The sequence below is a fragment of the Trichomonas vaginalis genome, chromosome I (genome assembly GCF_026262505.1).
Source record: "Trichomonas vaginalis G3 chromosome I, whole genome shotgun sequence".
In the NCBI taxonomy this organism is placed as follows: Eukaryota; Parabasalia; order Trichomonadida; family Trichomonadidae; genus Trichomonas; species Trichomonas vaginalis.
Window position 1 is genome coordinate 1,653,027 of NC_067203.1, and position 16,142 is coordinate 1,669,168.

Sequence of the window (16,142 nt, forward strand, 5' to 3'; positions counted from 1 at the left end):
CCCATAAGAAATGGGTTTATTTGGCGCATTAGCAGGAGTCGCATCTAGATTTTTGCCCGCAGTGGGAACAATAGCCAGAGGTGTATTTGGAGTTGGAAGGAAGATTTTGAGTACTTTAGGTATACTGAAAGAGAAAGCGCAACCTATTATACAAACCGTACAGAAAGGTTGGGATGTAGCACGAGATGCAGCAAATCTTATTCCAAATCCTGAAACAAGAGGAAAAGTTCAAGGATGGATGGACAATGTAGGAAGACAAGCAGGAAACTACTATAACAAAGCAAATGACTACTATAACCAAGCAGGGCACTATATGGACCAAGGTGAAAGATTCTTTAACAGAGGATATAACCATGCACAACAGTGGGTAAACAACAACCAACCTCAACCGCCTCAAACGTGGGGAATGTAAATTTTTTTACTGAGATGAAATGAACAATACAGCATTGAGACAAATGGGTTCAAGATGGATTTGTCGGCTTCCAGCAGTTACACAACCACGTGTTTGTCAAGTTCTTCCTATACCTCAGGAAGTTTTAGACCGACTTAAAAAACCTAAACAACCAGTTGAAAACAAACCAAACTAAAATTTTTTACTGAGATGAAATGACCGAAGAAGTTGAAACGGTAGATTTGACACCACAAACAAAAAGTTCAGAACCATTGTCAAAACCTGTCAAAGAACTTACAGATGAAGAGAAAAATTCAATAATAGAAAGTGCCAGGTCTGGAAATACAAACCCTAACTACAAAGTCACTTTTCATAAAAATGGAACGGCTAGTATCTCAAAAAAGAAACAGACTCTCACAAATAAAATATTGAAGTCTGAAGGAGCTTTCGAGACAACAGATGGAAAAGTTTACTTCACTGACCAACAGTTCATTATAGAACATCTCATTGACTTAGAGTCGAAATATTCTAAACTTTACAACAAACACAAAAAGTTGAAAGGAAAACAGAAACAAATGGCATATGACATTTATGAAGATGTTGACGACACAACTGTTCCTGCAAGTGAGGTAAAGTCAGATGAACCGAAAAGTGACGAAAAACCAATAGAAGAAGAAAACCAAAAACTGAAGATAAACCAAAACCAAAGGTTAGTTTCCAAACTAAACCAAGTCAACCTTCATTAGCTGGTATGGGTTGGCGTCAAAGACTTTGGCAGCGGTGGTTATGTAAAGTAAAGAAAAAACATTTTTTTATTTTTATAAAAATGCCCCCGTATAGAATGGATAGAAGGTCTGCTAGAATAAAAGCAGAGTTAGAAAGATATGGTTGGAGAGTTTCAAAGAAGTTTAAATATAGGAAGGGAAGACCCATAAAAGTCTATGACAAATTGTCTGGTCTTCGCTACGAAATGGACTTGGAAACAGCACGCGCAAATTATCCAAACAGATAGAGAGGTTAGAAGAAGAACGTCTTATGGACATGCCTTTCGATGTTAGTGAACCTCAAGTTGAAGGACACGACGGCTTTGCCAGATTCTACTGGAAACATGACGAACAATTGCATCCTTTGAGAAGGAAAAAAGGAAGGGAAGACGCACATGCTCCCATGGAAAGAACAAGATATGCATATGAAAAGTATCGTGAAGTTAGAAGTAAAATTACATCTGGTCGAACCTTTACAGTAAACTTTGACGAAGGAAAGAACAAAGAAGGCTTCATGGGTGTACTTGCTGCAATTCAAGACGGAAATAAGAAAGGATACAATCTCAGACTAACCGTAACAGATTTAGATGGTCATATTTACTATGCGCATGGCAATGTCACAACAGCCGCACAACTTCTTGACGCTTTCAAGACTACAAAGAGAGAACAAATGTTGACTCCGACTCAGACATTTTGAATGCAATTGAAGGAATTGCAAGCGTGAAGTTTGAATGGTACCAACCTAACCCTCAAGCAGTCAGACAACATGCTGGATACTTCCCCTTCAGAAATAAGTCTGACATTGACTTGACAAGGTATGGAATTTACAATTCAATTGAAACAATTGTCAATGAACCTTGTATTCTTACATGTCTCAGGAACTCTGGTCTTGTTACAGATGAGAAGATGAAGTATCTTGAGTCATGTGTGAAACAAGGTACATTCTCAGAGGTCAATTGTCAAAAATTGCACCGTTGGCAAATGTCAATATCCGAGTCAACATACCGACTGAGAAAGGTTCTTCACATGACGACTATGTTGTTGACAAAGACTTACCATGGTTGAAGATTGTAATTGTCCACAACCACTTCATGTTGAACGAAAGTCTTACAAACCCATTGTTCGGAAAAGGCAAGTGCAACATTGTCAGAGCTGTTAACATTCTTTTCGAGAAAGGTTTGTTGGAACCAATTCCAGATGACAAGCTGACAGAAACTTTTGTACCAAAAGACGAAACAAACTTTTCATTGTTAGCAAGACCAAAAGTTGTTCCAGACAAAGTTAGCACAAAAGAAGTACACAGTTCCACAAGGAGTTGGATTGTTCGGATACCAACCTGAACCAGAAGAACTTCCAATGAGGTTGCAAGAACTTCAAGATGCTATAAACAAACTTCCATTGACATCCAATCGACGTCAAATTGTATTGGAGAGCATCTGAGTTAGGTCAGAAGGTTTTATATGAAACAGGTTGCTTTGACGATGTTTATGAGATAACAGGAGAAGTTTCTCAGAAGATAAGAGACTCACTTGAATTTCCACGAACTGGACCGATTGGTGCGACAAGTTCGACTCATGAAAAAATATACTATGTCGACCTTAACGCTGCGTACATGAGGTTTGTCCAATATATCCGACTGGAATTCCAAACGAAGATGGTGAGTTCCCGGGAAAGAACTATACAGTTGGAAAAGTCATACAACAACTGTATGATATTAGGAAAGCTTCAAACCCCAAACTTGCAATGACACTCAAATTGCTTATGAATTCGACATGGGGATATTCCATTAAAAAACCTCAAAAGATGAAGAGTAAACACTATGAGAAGGTCGACAACTTTGTTGAAAGGTTTTCTCCTTTTGTTTTGAAATACGAGTTCACTCAAGGTCAAAATGGCTTAGTAACCACAGTAAAACCTATTGTCGAACATTGGTCTTATCCTCAGTTCGCAAAAGCAGTCCTTGACAACTACAACAAATTCTTCTCCGATGTTAAATCCAAAGTGAAGGTATACTATGAGAACATTGACGCACTCATGACGAACGAGGAAGGCTATAACAAACTCATTGAAATGGGTTTAGTCGGTGAAAAGATGGGTCAATTCAAATTGGACAAAATTTTCACCGAAGTTCATGTCCTCTCCAAGCGTAAGTACTGGGGTGTTAAAGAAGATGGTGAAATAGTTAAACATTGCATGAAGTAAAAAAATTTTTATTCGAATTTGAATTTAAATGTGGGGAATTCTTGGTCTCAAACTCATATATAACCTGTTTGTCTGTATTTTCGTCGACTATGGCACGAGACACAAACATTGACCAAACGGACAAAAAGTGTCATTTCAGATGGTCAAGCAGCCAATCGCATTCGAGCACTTCGAAGAAGCCTTACGTTCCAAGGGAGAGGGTGTCTGGTGCAAGGCAGAGGTCATGAAACTCTACGAGCAGTACATCCTCAATGCCTGGGAGGACAAATCGTCCTTGGATTGGCAATTCTACCAACTCCTCTGGGACGACCTCCTACGCAACTGGGATGACGAAAGAGTCCAATTCAGAGGTCAGGAACTACTTATCCAAATTGCCATTAATTTAAGCTACTTATGCAACTAAAAACTTAAATTTACTCGGGGTTTCCCCCTAAAATAAAATTTTTTTACTCTTAGAACCACTCGAGGTTCTCCTTACGGTTGTTGAGCTTGTCACCGTCAATGTGTCTGACCTTCGTCTTCTTGTTTGGATTTGGAACCCATTGCATACCGACAAGCCTTCCCATGGAAATTGTACCGTAATTCCGAAGAGTAAGGCTCAAGTGTCCCAAGTTGTTGAGGACTGGGGTAAGAACCTTGCCTGTCTCCTTGTTGCGGATTTTGTATGGGTAGGGTTGGGAAATTTCATAACCGTCATCCGCAACAAGGGTTGCCCAAACTTCCTTTTCTTCGTGTTTCTCTTCTTCTTCCTCTTCTTCTTCGTGTTTCTCTTCTTCCTCGAAAATTCCTTCTTCAATTTGGTACTCACGAAGTACGGTGTTGCATGTTCTGTCCTTTCCGAGTACCTTCCAGATGGCGTCTATCTCTTCGAAGAAACGGTAGATGAGTCTGGCAAGGTTTTGGTTCTCTATGTTGTATTGGCGCAAGGTTTCCGCGAAATCGTTCAGGACTTTCTTATTGGAAGCTTGGTTCGTGAGGATTTCGACTTTGAGATTGGTTATCTCTTCCATAAGACTACTTTGGATAGTCTTAATGGTGGTTGTCAGATGAGCGTTCAATTGGGCAATTTGAATTTGAACTGGGCGCTTGTCTGGCAACCTTGAAAGGACATCTGCCATTGAGTTTGGCTTCGGTGCTTGTTCGGACATCGAAAAAATGAAGTGGTTTGAGAATGACGGTTTTACTTCAAAAAGCTTGTTATGACGGTTAAGTCATACAACAAGTTTAAAATAATATCTTGTTCTTCTTCTGAACGTTTGTTGTCTCTTCCGATAAAAGTTTCGAACATGAGAACCAAAAAACGTTTTTTGAGATTGCGGAAGAGTTCAGGCAAACGTTCATATTCTGGATATGTTGGGAGCAGTTCGAAACATCTGAGCTGACTTTCGGACAAAATTGGGACAATGTCAACAAATTCATCTTTGGTCGGATTGCTTGAAGGTAAGTCCCTTACATGTAAGTAGCTCTGGTAAAGTCTTCTCATTTCTGCTAACTTTTGGAGTATAGCTTCGTAGTTTAGAAGTTTTAATTTTAATTGTCTTATTCCACTCTTGACATCTAAACGGTAACTATCCATGAGGTCAAGAGTAGCTTTGGTAGCTTTAAGTGGAGCTATCTGTTCCTTGACTTCTGCAATTTTGGTTGCAATTGTGATTTGAGCTCCTTCAAGTTCGCCGTCTATGTCGTTCTCAACACCTTCAACCATAGCTTGAAACTCTTCATCGGTCCATTGAGTTTGGTGTGGGACGAATTTAACTTGCTTCATTCAAAAAATGAAAAAAATGTTTTTACTCTAAACGTGCCATATAGATGTTTACTGTAAAGGTACGATGTCGCCTTCTGTGTTTATGAAGAACGCCTGACCCGAGAAGTGTAAGAGTCCTCTGAGAATTTGGGCAATTCGTACAGTTGGGTTCTCTCTGTTTGGAAGTTGTATCCACGGACGCTTTGCAAAGAACTTCAAGAGGGTTTCTTTCTTCATCTCTTTTATGTCGTCTACAGGAGTGTTTTCTGGTATTTGCAGGACAATTCCGGTGTCAATTTCAATTTTAAGCGCACTTCTTCCAGACACCCAGCCTGCAATGGTCTTGTTTGACTTCAGATGGCTCAGGTAGTTCCTAACTAGCTCATTTATCTCTATAAGGTAGATTGCCTCATCTGCTGGGTCTATGTCGGTCATTGTTTCAAGACAAGTCTTTTACTTTTTCAAGACAAGTCTTTTATTGTTTCAAGACAAGTCTTTTACTTTTTCAAGACAAGTCTTTTACTTTTTCAAGACAAGTCTTTTACTTTTTCAAGACAAGTCTTTTACTTTTTCAAGACAAGACCCGTTATTTTTCAAGAAATTTTTTGGTGTAAAGTTCTCAAATTTGAGAACAGTGGTCTTGATTGAAGACGATACCCGTACTTTTTCAAGACAAGTCTTTTACTTTTTCAAGACAAGTCTTTTATTGTTTCAAGACAAGTCTTTTACTTTTTCAAGACAAGTCTTTTACTTTTTCAAGACAAGTCTTTTATTGTTTCAAGACAAGTCTTTTACTTTTTCAAGACAAGTCTTTTACTTTTTCAAGACAATGTCCGACGTACCACCAACCGAGTCCATTCCCAAGCCAGAGGAACCTAAAGCACCAGCCCCTGCACCTCAGCAACCTCAGTTCCAACAAGGACCTCCACCAAATTACTACCAATTTCCACCTCAATGTTACTACCCACCACAAGGCTTCCCGAACTACCCTCCTCAGCCTATGCCTTACTGCCCTAACCCTTGGATGTTCATGTCAAACCCTCCACCCCAATTCCAATTCCAATCTCAATCCAAGAGAGACCAAGACTTCGAAGAAGGTCTGAACCGCTTACGCAAAGAGTATGCTACAGCTCCAATGGAAGATGACAGGCTTTCAGTCTCTTCCCTAAAGTCGACCAATTCGACTCGTACCACAGATTCGGTCAAAGACAGAGACGACTACCTCAAGCAGTCTGAGAGACTCTTCATCCTACAACCATTTACAGTTGGAGCTCTCAAGAACATGCGCAATTACGAAGGTCAGACACCAGCTGGAGACCGCAAAACAGACGTACTCGCAAGAGCCGTCCAGCTCGTCAAGACAAAGACTGAGATAGTCGACTTCATTCTTGCAGCTTGCCCATACAAGTAAAAAAATAAACAATTACGAGTTAAACTTTTTATTCTTTCTTTTCTGAGTTGTTTAGAGCTGGTTTCTCTTGTAGGAACCTTTCGTACTCTTCCACGGTCATGTAATCGCGAATTTGGTACGCAATTCCAGGTTCGTTGTTTTTGAACCTTACGTATGTAACGCTTCCATCCTCCTCAGGGAAGTAAGCTGCTAACATCTGACCAAGTTTTCTCGGTGACTCGGAGCTCATTAAAAATGTCACTTTTTAAACGTTAAGTTTTTAGTCTTATTTTACCCTTTGTTTGTCAAGGTAGTATTGGAGCGCAATTTCTCCAAATTCTCTGTGTCGGAGTTCTTCAGCATTTTCCAAGGTGTACCTGGAGAACTCAAAGAAGTTGTCAAGAACATACTGCCATGCTGCTCTTCTGAGTTCGTCGGTATTTTGGAAGTGTTGCACCTTCGAGTCTTCTGACATGAAAAAAAATGACCAAATTTCATTATATAACTGTTATTTTTGACGAAGTGAACTTTTGCACTTCGTCAAAAAAATCCCTGAAATCGTGAAAAATTGCGAGTAGGTAAAAAACCCCAGTCGCCAAAACTCATGAAAATCGTGAAATTTCTCTAGACCGAGAATTCTCGGCCTTGCATAAAACACATGAAAATCGTAAAAAAACTCTATGAAATCATATCTTTTATACAAGATAGAAAAAATAAAATTAACGCTAGTTTTTTTAAAATATTTTTTTTTATTTTGTATGTAAGAACAGGAAATGACAAACACTGAGTTTGAAACAGTTAAAAAGATAGACAATGACACCAAAGTGGTTAGAATAGGTGATTTAAACGTAAGATACTCAAAGAAATACAAGAAATATTCTTTGTCAGACATTATATCTCCATCTGGAAAGAAAACACACCATTGGGTTGGAATTGCTTCAACTCAGAAAATTTTGACAAGAAATCCTGAGCTTATGATATCGGTAAGATTCTGTGGAACTACAGCATATCTCATTGACAAAAGTCTTATACCAATAGTTTTGTTATGGATTGACCCAGTTGTTGGATATAATTTCATAACATATGGTTCATTCGATACGGAACGTTGCAGTGAAGGCTTACTTTACATCGTTCAGAAACCGAAGGACTTCAATACAAAAAGATATAAGATAGGAAGAACATATAATATAACTCAAAGATATGACAGTATAGTCAATAGAGTTAAGGTTGTGTTTGTGAACGATATGAGAGCTGCTGAAACAGAACTACTTGAAAAGTTTGAGAAAATGTATGGTGCTCCCACGAAAGGTAAAGAAACGTTTGAAGTAGATGAGATAGAGAAAGCTGTAAAATTATTTGACGAAGTTGCTGAAAAATACATGTAAAGCGTTTATTTTTGGTCTTTTATACAAGATAGAAAATAACGCTAATTTTATTTTTATTTTATTTTTATTTTATTTTTATTTTATTTTTATTTTATTTTTTTATTTTATTTTTTATTTTATTTTTTATTTTATTTTTTATTTTGTATATAAGAACAGAAATGTCAACAACAGAGAACACAACAACTGCTATCGTTCATGAAGCCATAAGTGAAGAATATGAGTGGGTTCAGTATAACAAACAACTCCGTCTCATTCGTTCGGTCAAAGATGACATGTACCAAATGCAAAGTATTTTGAATGCATGTTTTGCTCCAGATACTAAACACGCAGACGACTGGTTCAAAAACCAAAGCACACAAGAACTTTTGAGTGAAATTTCTCTAGACCGAGAATTCTCGGCCTTGCATAAAACACATGAAAATCGTAAAAATTTGCCAATAAATTTAAGAGGATATTATGTACATAGACTTCTTGTAAATGCTGTTGCAATGTGGGCTTCACCTCGTTACGCTTGGTATATTTTCAGACTTCTTGACGAAATTCATAGACAAGAACGTGAAGAGATGGAAAAGAAACTTCAAGCAAAAGATGAAGTCATTGAAGCAAAAGATGAAGTCATTGAAGCAAAAGATGAAGTCATTGAATCCAAAGACAAAAACATACAGAAAAGAATACCACGTTCGGTACCAAAAGGTAAGGAAAAGAACTATAAGTATATGATTTACACTGAAGAGATGGAAAATGAAGAAGACAGAGATATGGTTATGTTGCATTTAGTCAGAAGAAACAACAAAAGCTTTTACGACTTAGCTAAGATTTACAAATCTGACAGAAATTGGTTCTATCGCGAAAACTTACCGATTTCAATGACACCGAATGAAGATGTTAAACAGATAGTTCAAGATACGTTACCTCAAACACACTATGATATGAAAGGTTGTACAATACTTACATTCAAAGAAGATTTACCGCTACTGAAGGAAAAGATAACAGAGTATTTTGACAACTTCAAAGAAGAAGAGTAAATGAACCATTTATTTTTTACGCTTGACTTTTTACAATTTGAACTTTGTTTGCGTAGATGTGAATTCTGAAAGAAGTATGAGGGTCTTGTATGACTTTGTACTTCTCCCATAGTTCATGTCTGTCAAACTTACCTGCCATGGACTCTTTCATAAGTTCCATGAAATCGTCTTCGGACAATCCGGGGAAAAGTATAATATCAGTAAGTATTCTCTTTACATCCTTACTTAAACTCTTGGCTGTCTGTACACAAATGACAACTGAGATGTTAAAGTGTCTGAGCTTCTTAAGAATTCGACACATGTCTTGTTCTCTATTCTTTAACAAAGGATGAGAAGCAAAGTCATCTAAGATAAGAAGACATCTGTGAGGGTAAGTCTTCCAATCGTAAGATTGCAATTTCTTCGAAAGGTACTCAATCTCTTTCTGTTTGTTTCTGAAGTGTTTCTTCTCTAATATTCTCTGCATTTCCTCATTTGGGTCTTTAAACTTCGAATTGACATACTCATTTATAGCATTGTACTTCAAAACTCTTCTTTGGTACTTCTTTATCCAATCTAACAACTCAGAGTCTTTTATAGATACTAACTTAGACTTTTTTATAATATCTTTGAACGAATTGACGGTTTGGTCAAATTGACCAGAAGTACTACAAATGACTACTAACTCATAGAATGGGTTCTTCTCATCTAGTTCTTGTTGTTGTGCAGCCATTTTAAGATAAGTGAAAGTCTTACCCGACCCAGGTGGTGCGATTAGACCTGTTATACCATTCTGAGCAAATAGGAACTTGTCATGTATGGGTTTTATCTGAGCATTTTCCAACTTCCTCTTGTTCTTGTTTAAAACATTCTCAAATTTCTTGTCAATGTCAGCAAACTTTTTTTCTAACATATTTTTAGAAAAATTAAAATTTTTATCTTTTAGGAAATGTCTAGCGATTTCGCTATCTATATTCGAGACAAGCTTTTCGACAGCAAAACATCTGTCGACCATAAAATCTTACATAGTGTAAACAAGAAAGGGGAATTTGTTCTAAAGTTCTGTTTCTGGGAATATGACAAGAACCATAAAACCTTAAGCAGAGAAGTCTTAAAATTTGTCAATGACAGACTTGTTGACAGAGATGACGCCTCTTGGAGAGATGAAGTCCAACAAAACTTCTTAGAATGCAAAGAAGACACATGCGCTGTTCTTGAAAATGAAATAGAAGACAGAATAGAAGAGCTATTAAAGGACAAAGCACTTTTACAAAAATATGGTTCTGAGAAGTTTGACATAACTCCACCAGAGAAGAAGAAGAGAGAAAAGAAGGAAGGGAGAGTAGAAGAAGAGAAGAAAGAACCAGAGCCAGAGAAAAAGAAATTTGACATGTAAAAATAAAATTTTATTTTTAGAACATTTCTGGGTCAATGTCAATGTTCTCTTCCTCTTTAGGAGCAAACACTGGCTTAGACTCTAAAATCTTTTTACCCAATTTACCCTGAACTTCTACAACTTTAGACTCATAATATTCATAGTCGTCTGCTTTCTTTGGTTCATAAGGTATAACAAGTTTGTATGCTTTGCCTTCTTTAAGGTTTGAAAACCTTCTGTCAAAACTTTCTTTGACTGTTAACAAACCTTCTATGTCTAAGTCTTCAAATTTCGCACCATTTTTAGTCACAATAGCAAACTTAACTGGTTCGATGTTCCAAACTTTGTCAAATGTAGACTTTTCAAAATGGTAGAAGTAAACATTCAAATATGTGAATGGGTCTAGTTCTTCTTTAAGTCCTGACATGTACTTGTTGACTGAGATGAATTTTGTCATCTTTTCTATCGGATAAAAAAAATATTTTTTTTTTAAATTTACTCAGAAAAATTTTTCTTTGTATATACACCATTCTGTACGTCTAAAAGACTTTTGACATTTGCCAAGAATGTTCGTTTAGACGCTGTCATATAACCATACTCTTGGCAATATTGTTTATACGAATCGTACAATGACCTTTCATCTAAACACTCAAAGTCAGTTTCATCTATGAACAGTTCATATACACTCTTGTTTGCTTCTAACAATGTTTGTCTCTCTTCGGTATGTGGAATTTGTCTTGGATTGAACTTTGAAATATCTAATGTCATGAAATATGAGAACAAGTGGTTGTAAAAGTTAGGTGTCAAAGTTTCTGCTAAGTCGTCAAATATTCTGTATCTTGCATATGAGCTTCTGACGTTCTGACAACTACATATCTTCTGTCAGAACTTTCTAACTTCATCGGAACGGCGTTGTTTGAAACCATGACGAAGTTTGCAACATTTTCACAAACTCTTTGGTCTCTATACTTTCTTTCAACAACTCCAACTTTGTCTGTTATAAGACTCTTCAAAGCATCCGAGTTTAAAACCTTTGTTGTATCTATACTTTGAAGTTCGTTACATACTATAAGTTTCATATTCTCTATTGAAGAGTTAAATTTACCGCAGATGTTTTCTAAGTTTGTCATATTCGGGTTCGAATAGCCCTCTAACAGTTTGCATAAGATATCTGTAAAGAAAGTGTCTTACCTGTTCCTTGTTTTCCTATTATGATGAGAGCAGTTTCATTTTTAGCACTTGGATGTTGTAAGATGTTTGCAAACCAACATAAGATATACTCATAGACTCTTTCGTTTCCATTGCATATAATTTCTTTGACATGGTCTAACCAAGCTTCTATAACATTTTCTTTCCATTCTACTTGTTCGTATTTATATCCAGTGAAGATAGAATAGAAGTTTGGAGAAGGTGTATAGAACTTTATACCACGAACTGAAAAATCTTCTAACTTTGACAATAAGATATCCCAAGCATCTAACATCTTCATACCAACTTGTACGACTTTTATTTTCTTAAGTTTCTGTTTACATTCTTGTTCTGAAACTATTGTCGCTTTAGGTTTGTTAAAGACTACATCCCATTCTTTCATGACATAACATTCTGGGGCAGAGTCGACATAAATGACTAAACGTTTCAAATTCTCGACTGCTTTGTTATAGTCTCTAAATGGACACATATTTCTGAACGCTTGGAAGTCATAAAAATCTGAAACGTCTATTCTGTACATTTTTTTATATAAAAATAAAAAAAAATATTTTTTTTATTCTTGAGCTATTTGTTGTTCTTGACTTTGTTGTTGCATTTGTTGTTCTTGAGCTATTTGTTGTTCTTGAGCTATTTGTTGTTGAAGTTGTTCTTGTAATACAATACTTTCACCAGTTGCATCTTCCAATTCGAAACTTTCTGCCGTCATTGACAAATACATAGGACATAAAAGTTTTACAGGAACAAAGTTTGCGTCAACTAAGGTTAAGTTTATGTTTGCTAAAGTGTTTGAGTTTACTAAAGCTGAAAACTCTGCATTCGAATGAACAATAGGCAAACCAGCAGAGAAAGTGTTGTTTATACTCATGAGTATCTTTTGGTCATAGTAGTTTCTGTCGACATTCGAATAGCACTTTGAACCTAAGTTTGAAACAATATATAAAATAGGTGTACTTAAAGTCAATGGAATAGATAGACCTTGTATGACACCTTGTCCTGTTATAGGAAACTGTTGGTAGTAAAAACCAGATATAAGTTTTGTATTATAGCTCATATCGTTTATAGTAAACTCAGTCGGACATCCAAACATAATGAAACCTGCTCTAGTTGCAGCACATGTTACATCCGTCCTTAAAGTATTAAATAAGTCAACAAAACCTGTTGGTGGTATATCTGAGTAAGTATCTTCAAAGGAGTATTTTTTACCATTCACAACAACAAAGTCTTCTGGTGTCAAAAGAGCAAAACAGGCTTTAGTCGTCATCGTGTTTAAGGTCAGTTTACAATATCGTCCTTGAGGACTTTGTAAGTTTGTTGTTATAGAATTATATGACTCAGGGTTTTTAGTCGTAATAGTATAAACCACTATGTCTTCTGCCATTTACATATATTTAAAAGTTTTTCTGAAAGTGGAGAAGAACTTCATCTAAACTTTCACATGGCGTTTCTTGAAGTTCTCTGTCTAAGAAGTTCAAATATTTGTAAAGACATAGAACTTTCCTTTGTCTACACGAACAAACAAAACAGGGTCTTTCATATCGTTCAAAAGTGTGTAAAGTCCTTTACATGAAATAAAGTCTATATTGTTTTTCTTCAAACATCTTTCAAGAAGTTTTGACATTTACTTAGCAACTAAATTTTAATGAAATGTTGTGGTCGTCAAATATTTTTATGACGTCTGGGAAACTATATTTTAAGTTCAACGTTTCACCTCCTTTCATAACGTATATCTTGTCAATGACATTATATGAAACACCACAGCAAGCAATGTCGGGTTCTATTTCTTTGATGTTTATATCGTCTGCCTCTGTCAAAAGTTTCAATAGTTCTTTCAAAATTTCATGAGGTGCGATGACATATGAGTTCACTTTTACAGGGTTGTGTTCGACCAAGTTTAACATTAAACCCAAAGCCTGACAAATCTTCTCCTGAGTTTTAAGTTTGTCTTTAAGTTGTTGGTAGTCGTTTCGAATATCTGCAACAGAACTTAAGTCTCTGCTAACTTCAGGGTATGTTGGTTGTTCTTTTACAGGAACTATTGTTATACCATCTTCGTCTTCGTATGGTTTCCCCACTTCAACATCTCTTTCTTTGACATTGACAACAACACTTTGACTGTTTGTTTGAGTTGGTGAATTTAACTTCACATCTGCCATCGCCATTAAACCTTTTGAAACACTTACGCTTCTATTTTTCGGAAATGACATTTTACTTAGAATAAAAAGATGGACGTATTTGAGTATCTCTTCGAATTGAAGCAAAACAAAGTTTACACACACAAACAATACAAGTTCATTGATAGAATAGTTCTTTATACAAACAATGGAAAATGTTATAGAATAGCAGTCTTTGCTGAACCAAAATATTTTCATAAAGCAAAGAAAGTTGGTATAACTGAAATGGTGAAAGTTCTTGAAGCAGACAAAAATATAACAACAAAACTGACCGATATTTCTAAAGGTAAGTTTATAATACAATATTATATCAAAACTGGCGTACTGTCAATATTTGACGGAGAGAAGTCAGTTCAAGAACAACTTACTGACCTGCTGCCAAAATCTGCTCGATGGAAGCTGTCGTTATACCAATCTGAGGAGCCCCAGCAGGTTTCATCGAACGAATCTTCAAAAGAGCATCTTCTGTGAAAAGTGCTATTGGTTTTGTAAACTTCTTTGCTTTCAATTCATCTGGACCGTCTGTCACCAGTATATTGTATTTGAACTGTACCAACAGTTGAAATACCACCATAAAGTCTTCTGAGTCAGCAAATGGAATGCCAAGCCAAAAGTTTGAACGGTCTCCATTTGTATATTGAGTTTTTTGACCTCCTGTATGAGTCCATACTTTCACATATGGCATAATAGAACTTTGCATTTCAGGGTTAATGGTTGTTGTGAAGTTGTTGTTAAAGTTCATAGCATCTAATGTCAAGTTGTATGACCTCATATCCTCAACTGTAGAATATTCTTCTCTTGGATAATATTTGCCATCTATGTTTATATGATATTTAATACCGGGGTTGTAGAAACAAGAATAGTCATTTATAGTTCGTCTGAACAGTACAAACAGAGTATCTGCATGTTTCATTGCAGTTGTTAAAGCAATATCTGTTCTTGCACCTGGGTCAGCACTTTGGTTTCCAACTTCACTGCAAAGTCTTTGACAGATATTTGGTGTATAGGGAACATAAGTGGAACTGCAATATATTTGGCAGCTAAAGCATTTGAAATATCTGGGTCCAACATATAGACTGCAAGTCTGCTTTCTATTCTCTTGCATTCAAATTTTTCGCATGTGAACTTAACTGGGTCCCAAGCATCTCCAGCAGCATTGAAATAATAGTTTACTTCAGTGTTGAGGTTTGAGAAACCAAAGTCTAAGTCAACTTTGTTTTTGCAAAAGTCGGCGAATGACATTTTATTTGTTCCCACTACTTCTGTAAGAGTGAATGGGTCTTGTGTTGGTGCAATGACTAAGTTATTTTTGCTTGGAGTAAGTTCAATAGAAATTTTTCCTGCCCAGTTTGGCAAGTATCTTAAAAACCTGAAGATGAGGAAAGATGACAAAGGAACTCTAAGTTTCAGTTTTACTTTGGTTACTGCTGCTGCAGTTTGTCCAGAAAGGTTAACATAAACTCCTGGAACGTTAGGGTCAAGTCTTCTTATTTTCTCAATAGTTGCATACTGGTCTGTTTGTTCTCTAGCTTGTGGTTGTACTGAGTTTCTCAAAGCGAACCATTCATAGTTTGCCCATGTTACTGTTTGAACTAAGTCAGAGTTAGAATATATCTTATATCCCATGAAAACTTCTGGAGCATATTGGTATCCGACATAGAAAATTCCATTGCAACCTTTCTTGTCAGACAACTTGGCAGAAGGTTTTATTTCAATGTCTTGTTCCACGTATAAGAAAGAGTTGTCAATAGAAATTATATGAAACCTGTCGCAAGCAATATCTACTGTTGTTGAAGAACCTTCTCCAAACTCACCTACGTTTCCATAAGAAACAGCAGTTGTATATTCGTAAGTTCCAGGAACTATTTCTGACCTTCTAATGGCATTGTCGCATTCGTTATACCATTCGGAAACATTTCCATTCATGGCATCCAAAACTGTTGGCGTTATATTCTGAGCGGCGTACATTTCATATGGGTAAAAATATAGAATAGTTGGGTTTATGTGTCATAATAGAACCCACGTGGACCAAGCTTTACTTTCTTCCTGACTGAGTTTTTAACTCTTCTTTTTCCTTCATTGCCACTACTTTCACTAGATGAAGTTACTTCTTCACTACTTTCACTTTGTTCTACTCTTCTTCTTTGGTGTCGCTTTGGTAACTTGCCCTCTGCTTCAAGTTGTTGCATCTTTGCCTCATGTTCATCTAGTATGTTGCAAATTTTCCATGCCCTTTTTGCCTTTTGGCTCTGGTCGCCCATCTCAGGTAACCTATATCCTAGAAAGAGTTTGTCATAGTTTGTATTTGAGTCTTCGCGTATTGTTTGCATGACTCTGTCCTGAGTTTCCGGTTCAAGCTCTTCAAACAGTGCCTGTCCATATGGAATATGCTCGTTTCCAAATATATGTTTTTGTAGCCATTCTGGTTTTCTTTCCATGTTACCAACTATATCTTTTGTGAATGGGAAAGCTTTTACCCAATCTTTCAGTCTTGCGTCGTTTATTTC

General features: G+C 36.5%; 19 protein-coding genes and 1 pseudogene across 20 annotated transcripts, besides 2 other annotated features; 10 read left to right on the top strand and 10 right to left on the bottom strand.

The window, feature by feature from the left end:
• Positions 1-16,142: part of a mobile genetic element that runs on past both edges of the window.
• Positions 11-412, top strand: TVAGG3_0909920 (uncharacterized protein; the record flags this gene model as incomplete). The annotated part of the gene is made up of 1 exon (XM_051251762.1): positions 11-412. The coding sequence occupies one exon, from the start codon at positions 11-13 to the stop codon at positions 410-412; it is 402 nt and encodes a 133-aa protein (XP_051077336.1).
• TVAGG3_0909930 (uncharacterized protein) lies at positions 432-587 on the top strand (the record flags this gene model as incomplete). Its single annotated transcript, XM_051251763.1, has 1 exon — positions 432-587. One exon carries the CDS (start codon positions 432-434, stop codon positions 585-587), a length of 156 nt encoding a protein of 51 aa, XP_051077337.1.
• On the top strand, positions 607-1,104 carry TVAGG3_0909940 (uncharacterized protein; the record flags this gene model as incomplete). The annotated part of the gene is made up of 1 exon (XM_051251764.1): positions 607-1,104. A coding segment is annotated over one exon (498 nt), but the record flags the coding sequence as incomplete, so codon positions are not given.
• Positions 1,233-3,357, top strand: TVAGG3_0909950 (annotated as a pseudogene). Its single transcript has one exon. A coding segment is annotated over exon 1 (2,125 nt).
• TVAGG3_0909960 (uncharacterized protein) lies at positions 3,497-3,760 on the top strand (the record flags this gene model as incomplete). Its single annotated transcript, XM_051251765.1, has 1 exon — positions 3,497-3,760. One exon carries the CDS (start codon positions 3,497-3,499, stop codon positions 3,758-3,760), a length of 264 nt encoding a protein of 87 aa, XP_051077339.1.
• TVAGG3_0909970 (MazG nucleotide pyrophosphohydrolase domain-containing protein) lies at positions 3,810-4,505 on the bottom strand (the record flags this gene model as incomplete). The annotated part of the gene is made up of 1 exon (XM_051251766.1): positions 3,810-4,505. The coding sequence occupies one exon, from the start codon at positions 4,503-4,505 to the stop codon at positions 3,810-3,812; it is 696 nt and encodes a 231-aa protein (XP_051077340.1).
• On the bottom strand, positions 4,538-5,122 carry TVAGG3_0909980 (uncharacterized protein; the record flags this gene model as incomplete). The annotated part of the gene is made up of 1 exon (XM_051251767.1): positions 4,538-5,122. One exon carries the CDS (start codon positions 5,120-5,122, stop codon positions 4,538-4,540), a length of 585 nt encoding a protein of 194 aa, XP_051077341.1.
• Positions 5,171-5,536, bottom strand: TVAGG3_0909990 (uncharacterized protein; the record flags this gene model as incomplete). The annotated part of the gene is made up of 1 exon (XM_051251768.1): positions 5,171-5,536. The coding sequence occupies one exon, from the start codon at positions 5,534-5,536 to the stop codon at positions 5,171-5,173; it is 366 nt and encodes a 121-aa protein (XP_051077342.1).
• TVAGG3_0910000 (uncharacterized protein) lies at positions 5,931-6,512 on the top strand (the record flags this gene model as incomplete). The annotated part of the gene is made up of 1 exon (XM_051251769.1): positions 5,931-6,512. The coding sequence occupies one exon, from the start codon at positions 5,931-5,933 to the stop codon at positions 6,510-6,512; it is 582 nt and encodes a 193-aa protein (XP_051077343.1).
• Positions 6,541-6,741, bottom strand: TVAGG3_0910010 (uncharacterized protein; the record flags this gene model as incomplete). The annotated part of the gene is made up of 1 exon (XM_051251770.1): positions 6,541-6,741. One exon carries the CDS (start codon positions 6,739-6,741, stop codon positions 6,541-6,543), a length of 201 nt encoding a protein of 66 aa, XP_051077344.1.
• Positions 7,026-7,205: a mobile genetic element.
• TVAGG3_0910030 (organellar and viral DNA polymerase type B) lies at positions 7,265-7,876 on the top strand (the record flags this gene model as incomplete). Its single annotated transcript, XM_051251771.1, has 1 exon — positions 7,265-7,876. The coding sequence occupies one exon, from the start codon at positions 7,265-7,267 to the stop codon at positions 7,874-7,876; it is 612 nt and encodes a 203-aa protein (XP_051077345.1).
• On the top strand, positions 8,035-8,901 carry TVAGG3_0910040 (KilA, N-terminal/APSES-type HTH, DNA-binding family; the record flags this gene model as incomplete). Its single annotated transcript, XM_001329913.1, has 1 exon — positions 8,035-8,901. The coding sequence occupies one exon, from the start codon at positions 8,035-8,037 to the stop codon at positions 8,899-8,901; it is 867 nt and encodes a 288-aa protein (XP_001329948.1).
• TVAGG3_0910050 (protein of unknown function, DUF4106 family) lies at positions 8,918-9,793 on the bottom strand (the record flags this gene model as incomplete). Its single annotated transcript, XM_051251772.1, has 1 exon — positions 8,918-9,793. The coding sequence occupies one exon, from the start codon at positions 9,791-9,793 to the stop codon at positions 8,918-8,920; it is 876 nt and encodes a 291-aa protein (XP_051077346.1).
• On the top strand, positions 9,830-10,276 carry TVAGG3_0910060 (uncharacterized protein; the record flags this gene model as incomplete). The annotated part of the gene is made up of 1 exon (XM_051251773.1): positions 9,830-10,276. The coding sequence occupies one exon, from the start codon at positions 9,830-9,832 to the stop codon at positions 10,274-10,276; it is 447 nt and encodes a 148-aa protein (XP_051077347.1).
• On the bottom strand, positions 10,293-10,712 carry TVAGG3_0910070 (protein of unknown function, DUF4108 family; the record flags this gene model as incomplete). The annotated part of the gene is made up of 1 exon (XM_051251774.1): positions 10,293-10,712. The coding sequence occupies one exon, from the start codon at positions 10,710-10,712 to the stop codon at positions 10,293-10,295; it is 420 nt and encodes a 139-aa protein (XP_051077348.1).
• TVAGG3_0910080 (uncharacterized protein) lies at positions 11,495-11,984 on the bottom strand (the record flags this gene model as incomplete). Its single annotated transcript, XM_001329912.2, has 1 exon — positions 11,495-11,984. A coding segment is annotated over one exon (490 nt), but the record flags the coding sequence as incomplete, so codon positions are not given.
• TVAGG3_0910090 (uncharacterized protein) lies at positions 12,018-12,842 on the bottom strand (the record flags this gene model as incomplete). Its single annotated transcript, XM_051251775.1, has 1 exon — positions 12,018-12,842. The coding sequence occupies one exon, from the start codon at positions 12,840-12,842 to the stop codon at positions 12,018-12,020; it is 825 nt and encodes a 274-aa protein (XP_051077349.1).
• Positions 13,087-13,623, bottom strand: TVAGG3_0910100 (protein of unknown function, DUF4106 family; the record flags this gene model as incomplete). Its single annotated transcript, XM_051251776.1, has 1 exon — positions 13,087-13,623. One exon carries the CDS (start codon positions 13,621-13,623, stop codon positions 13,087-13,089), a length of 537 nt encoding a protein of 178 aa, XP_051077350.1.
• On the top strand, positions 13,687-14,106 carry TVAGG3_0910110 (uncharacterized protein; the record flags this gene model as incomplete). Its single annotated transcript, XM_051251777.1, has 1 exon — positions 13,687-14,106. The coding sequence occupies one exon, from the start codon at positions 13,687-13,689 to the stop codon at positions 14,104-14,106; it is 420 nt and encodes a 139-aa protein (XP_051077351.1).
• TVAGG3_0910120 (uncharacterized protein) lies at positions 14,935-15,561 on the bottom strand (the record flags this gene model as incomplete). The annotated part of the gene is made up of 1 exon (XM_051251778.1): positions 14,935-15,561. A coding segment is annotated over one exon (627 nt), but the record flags the coding sequence as incomplete, so codon positions are not given.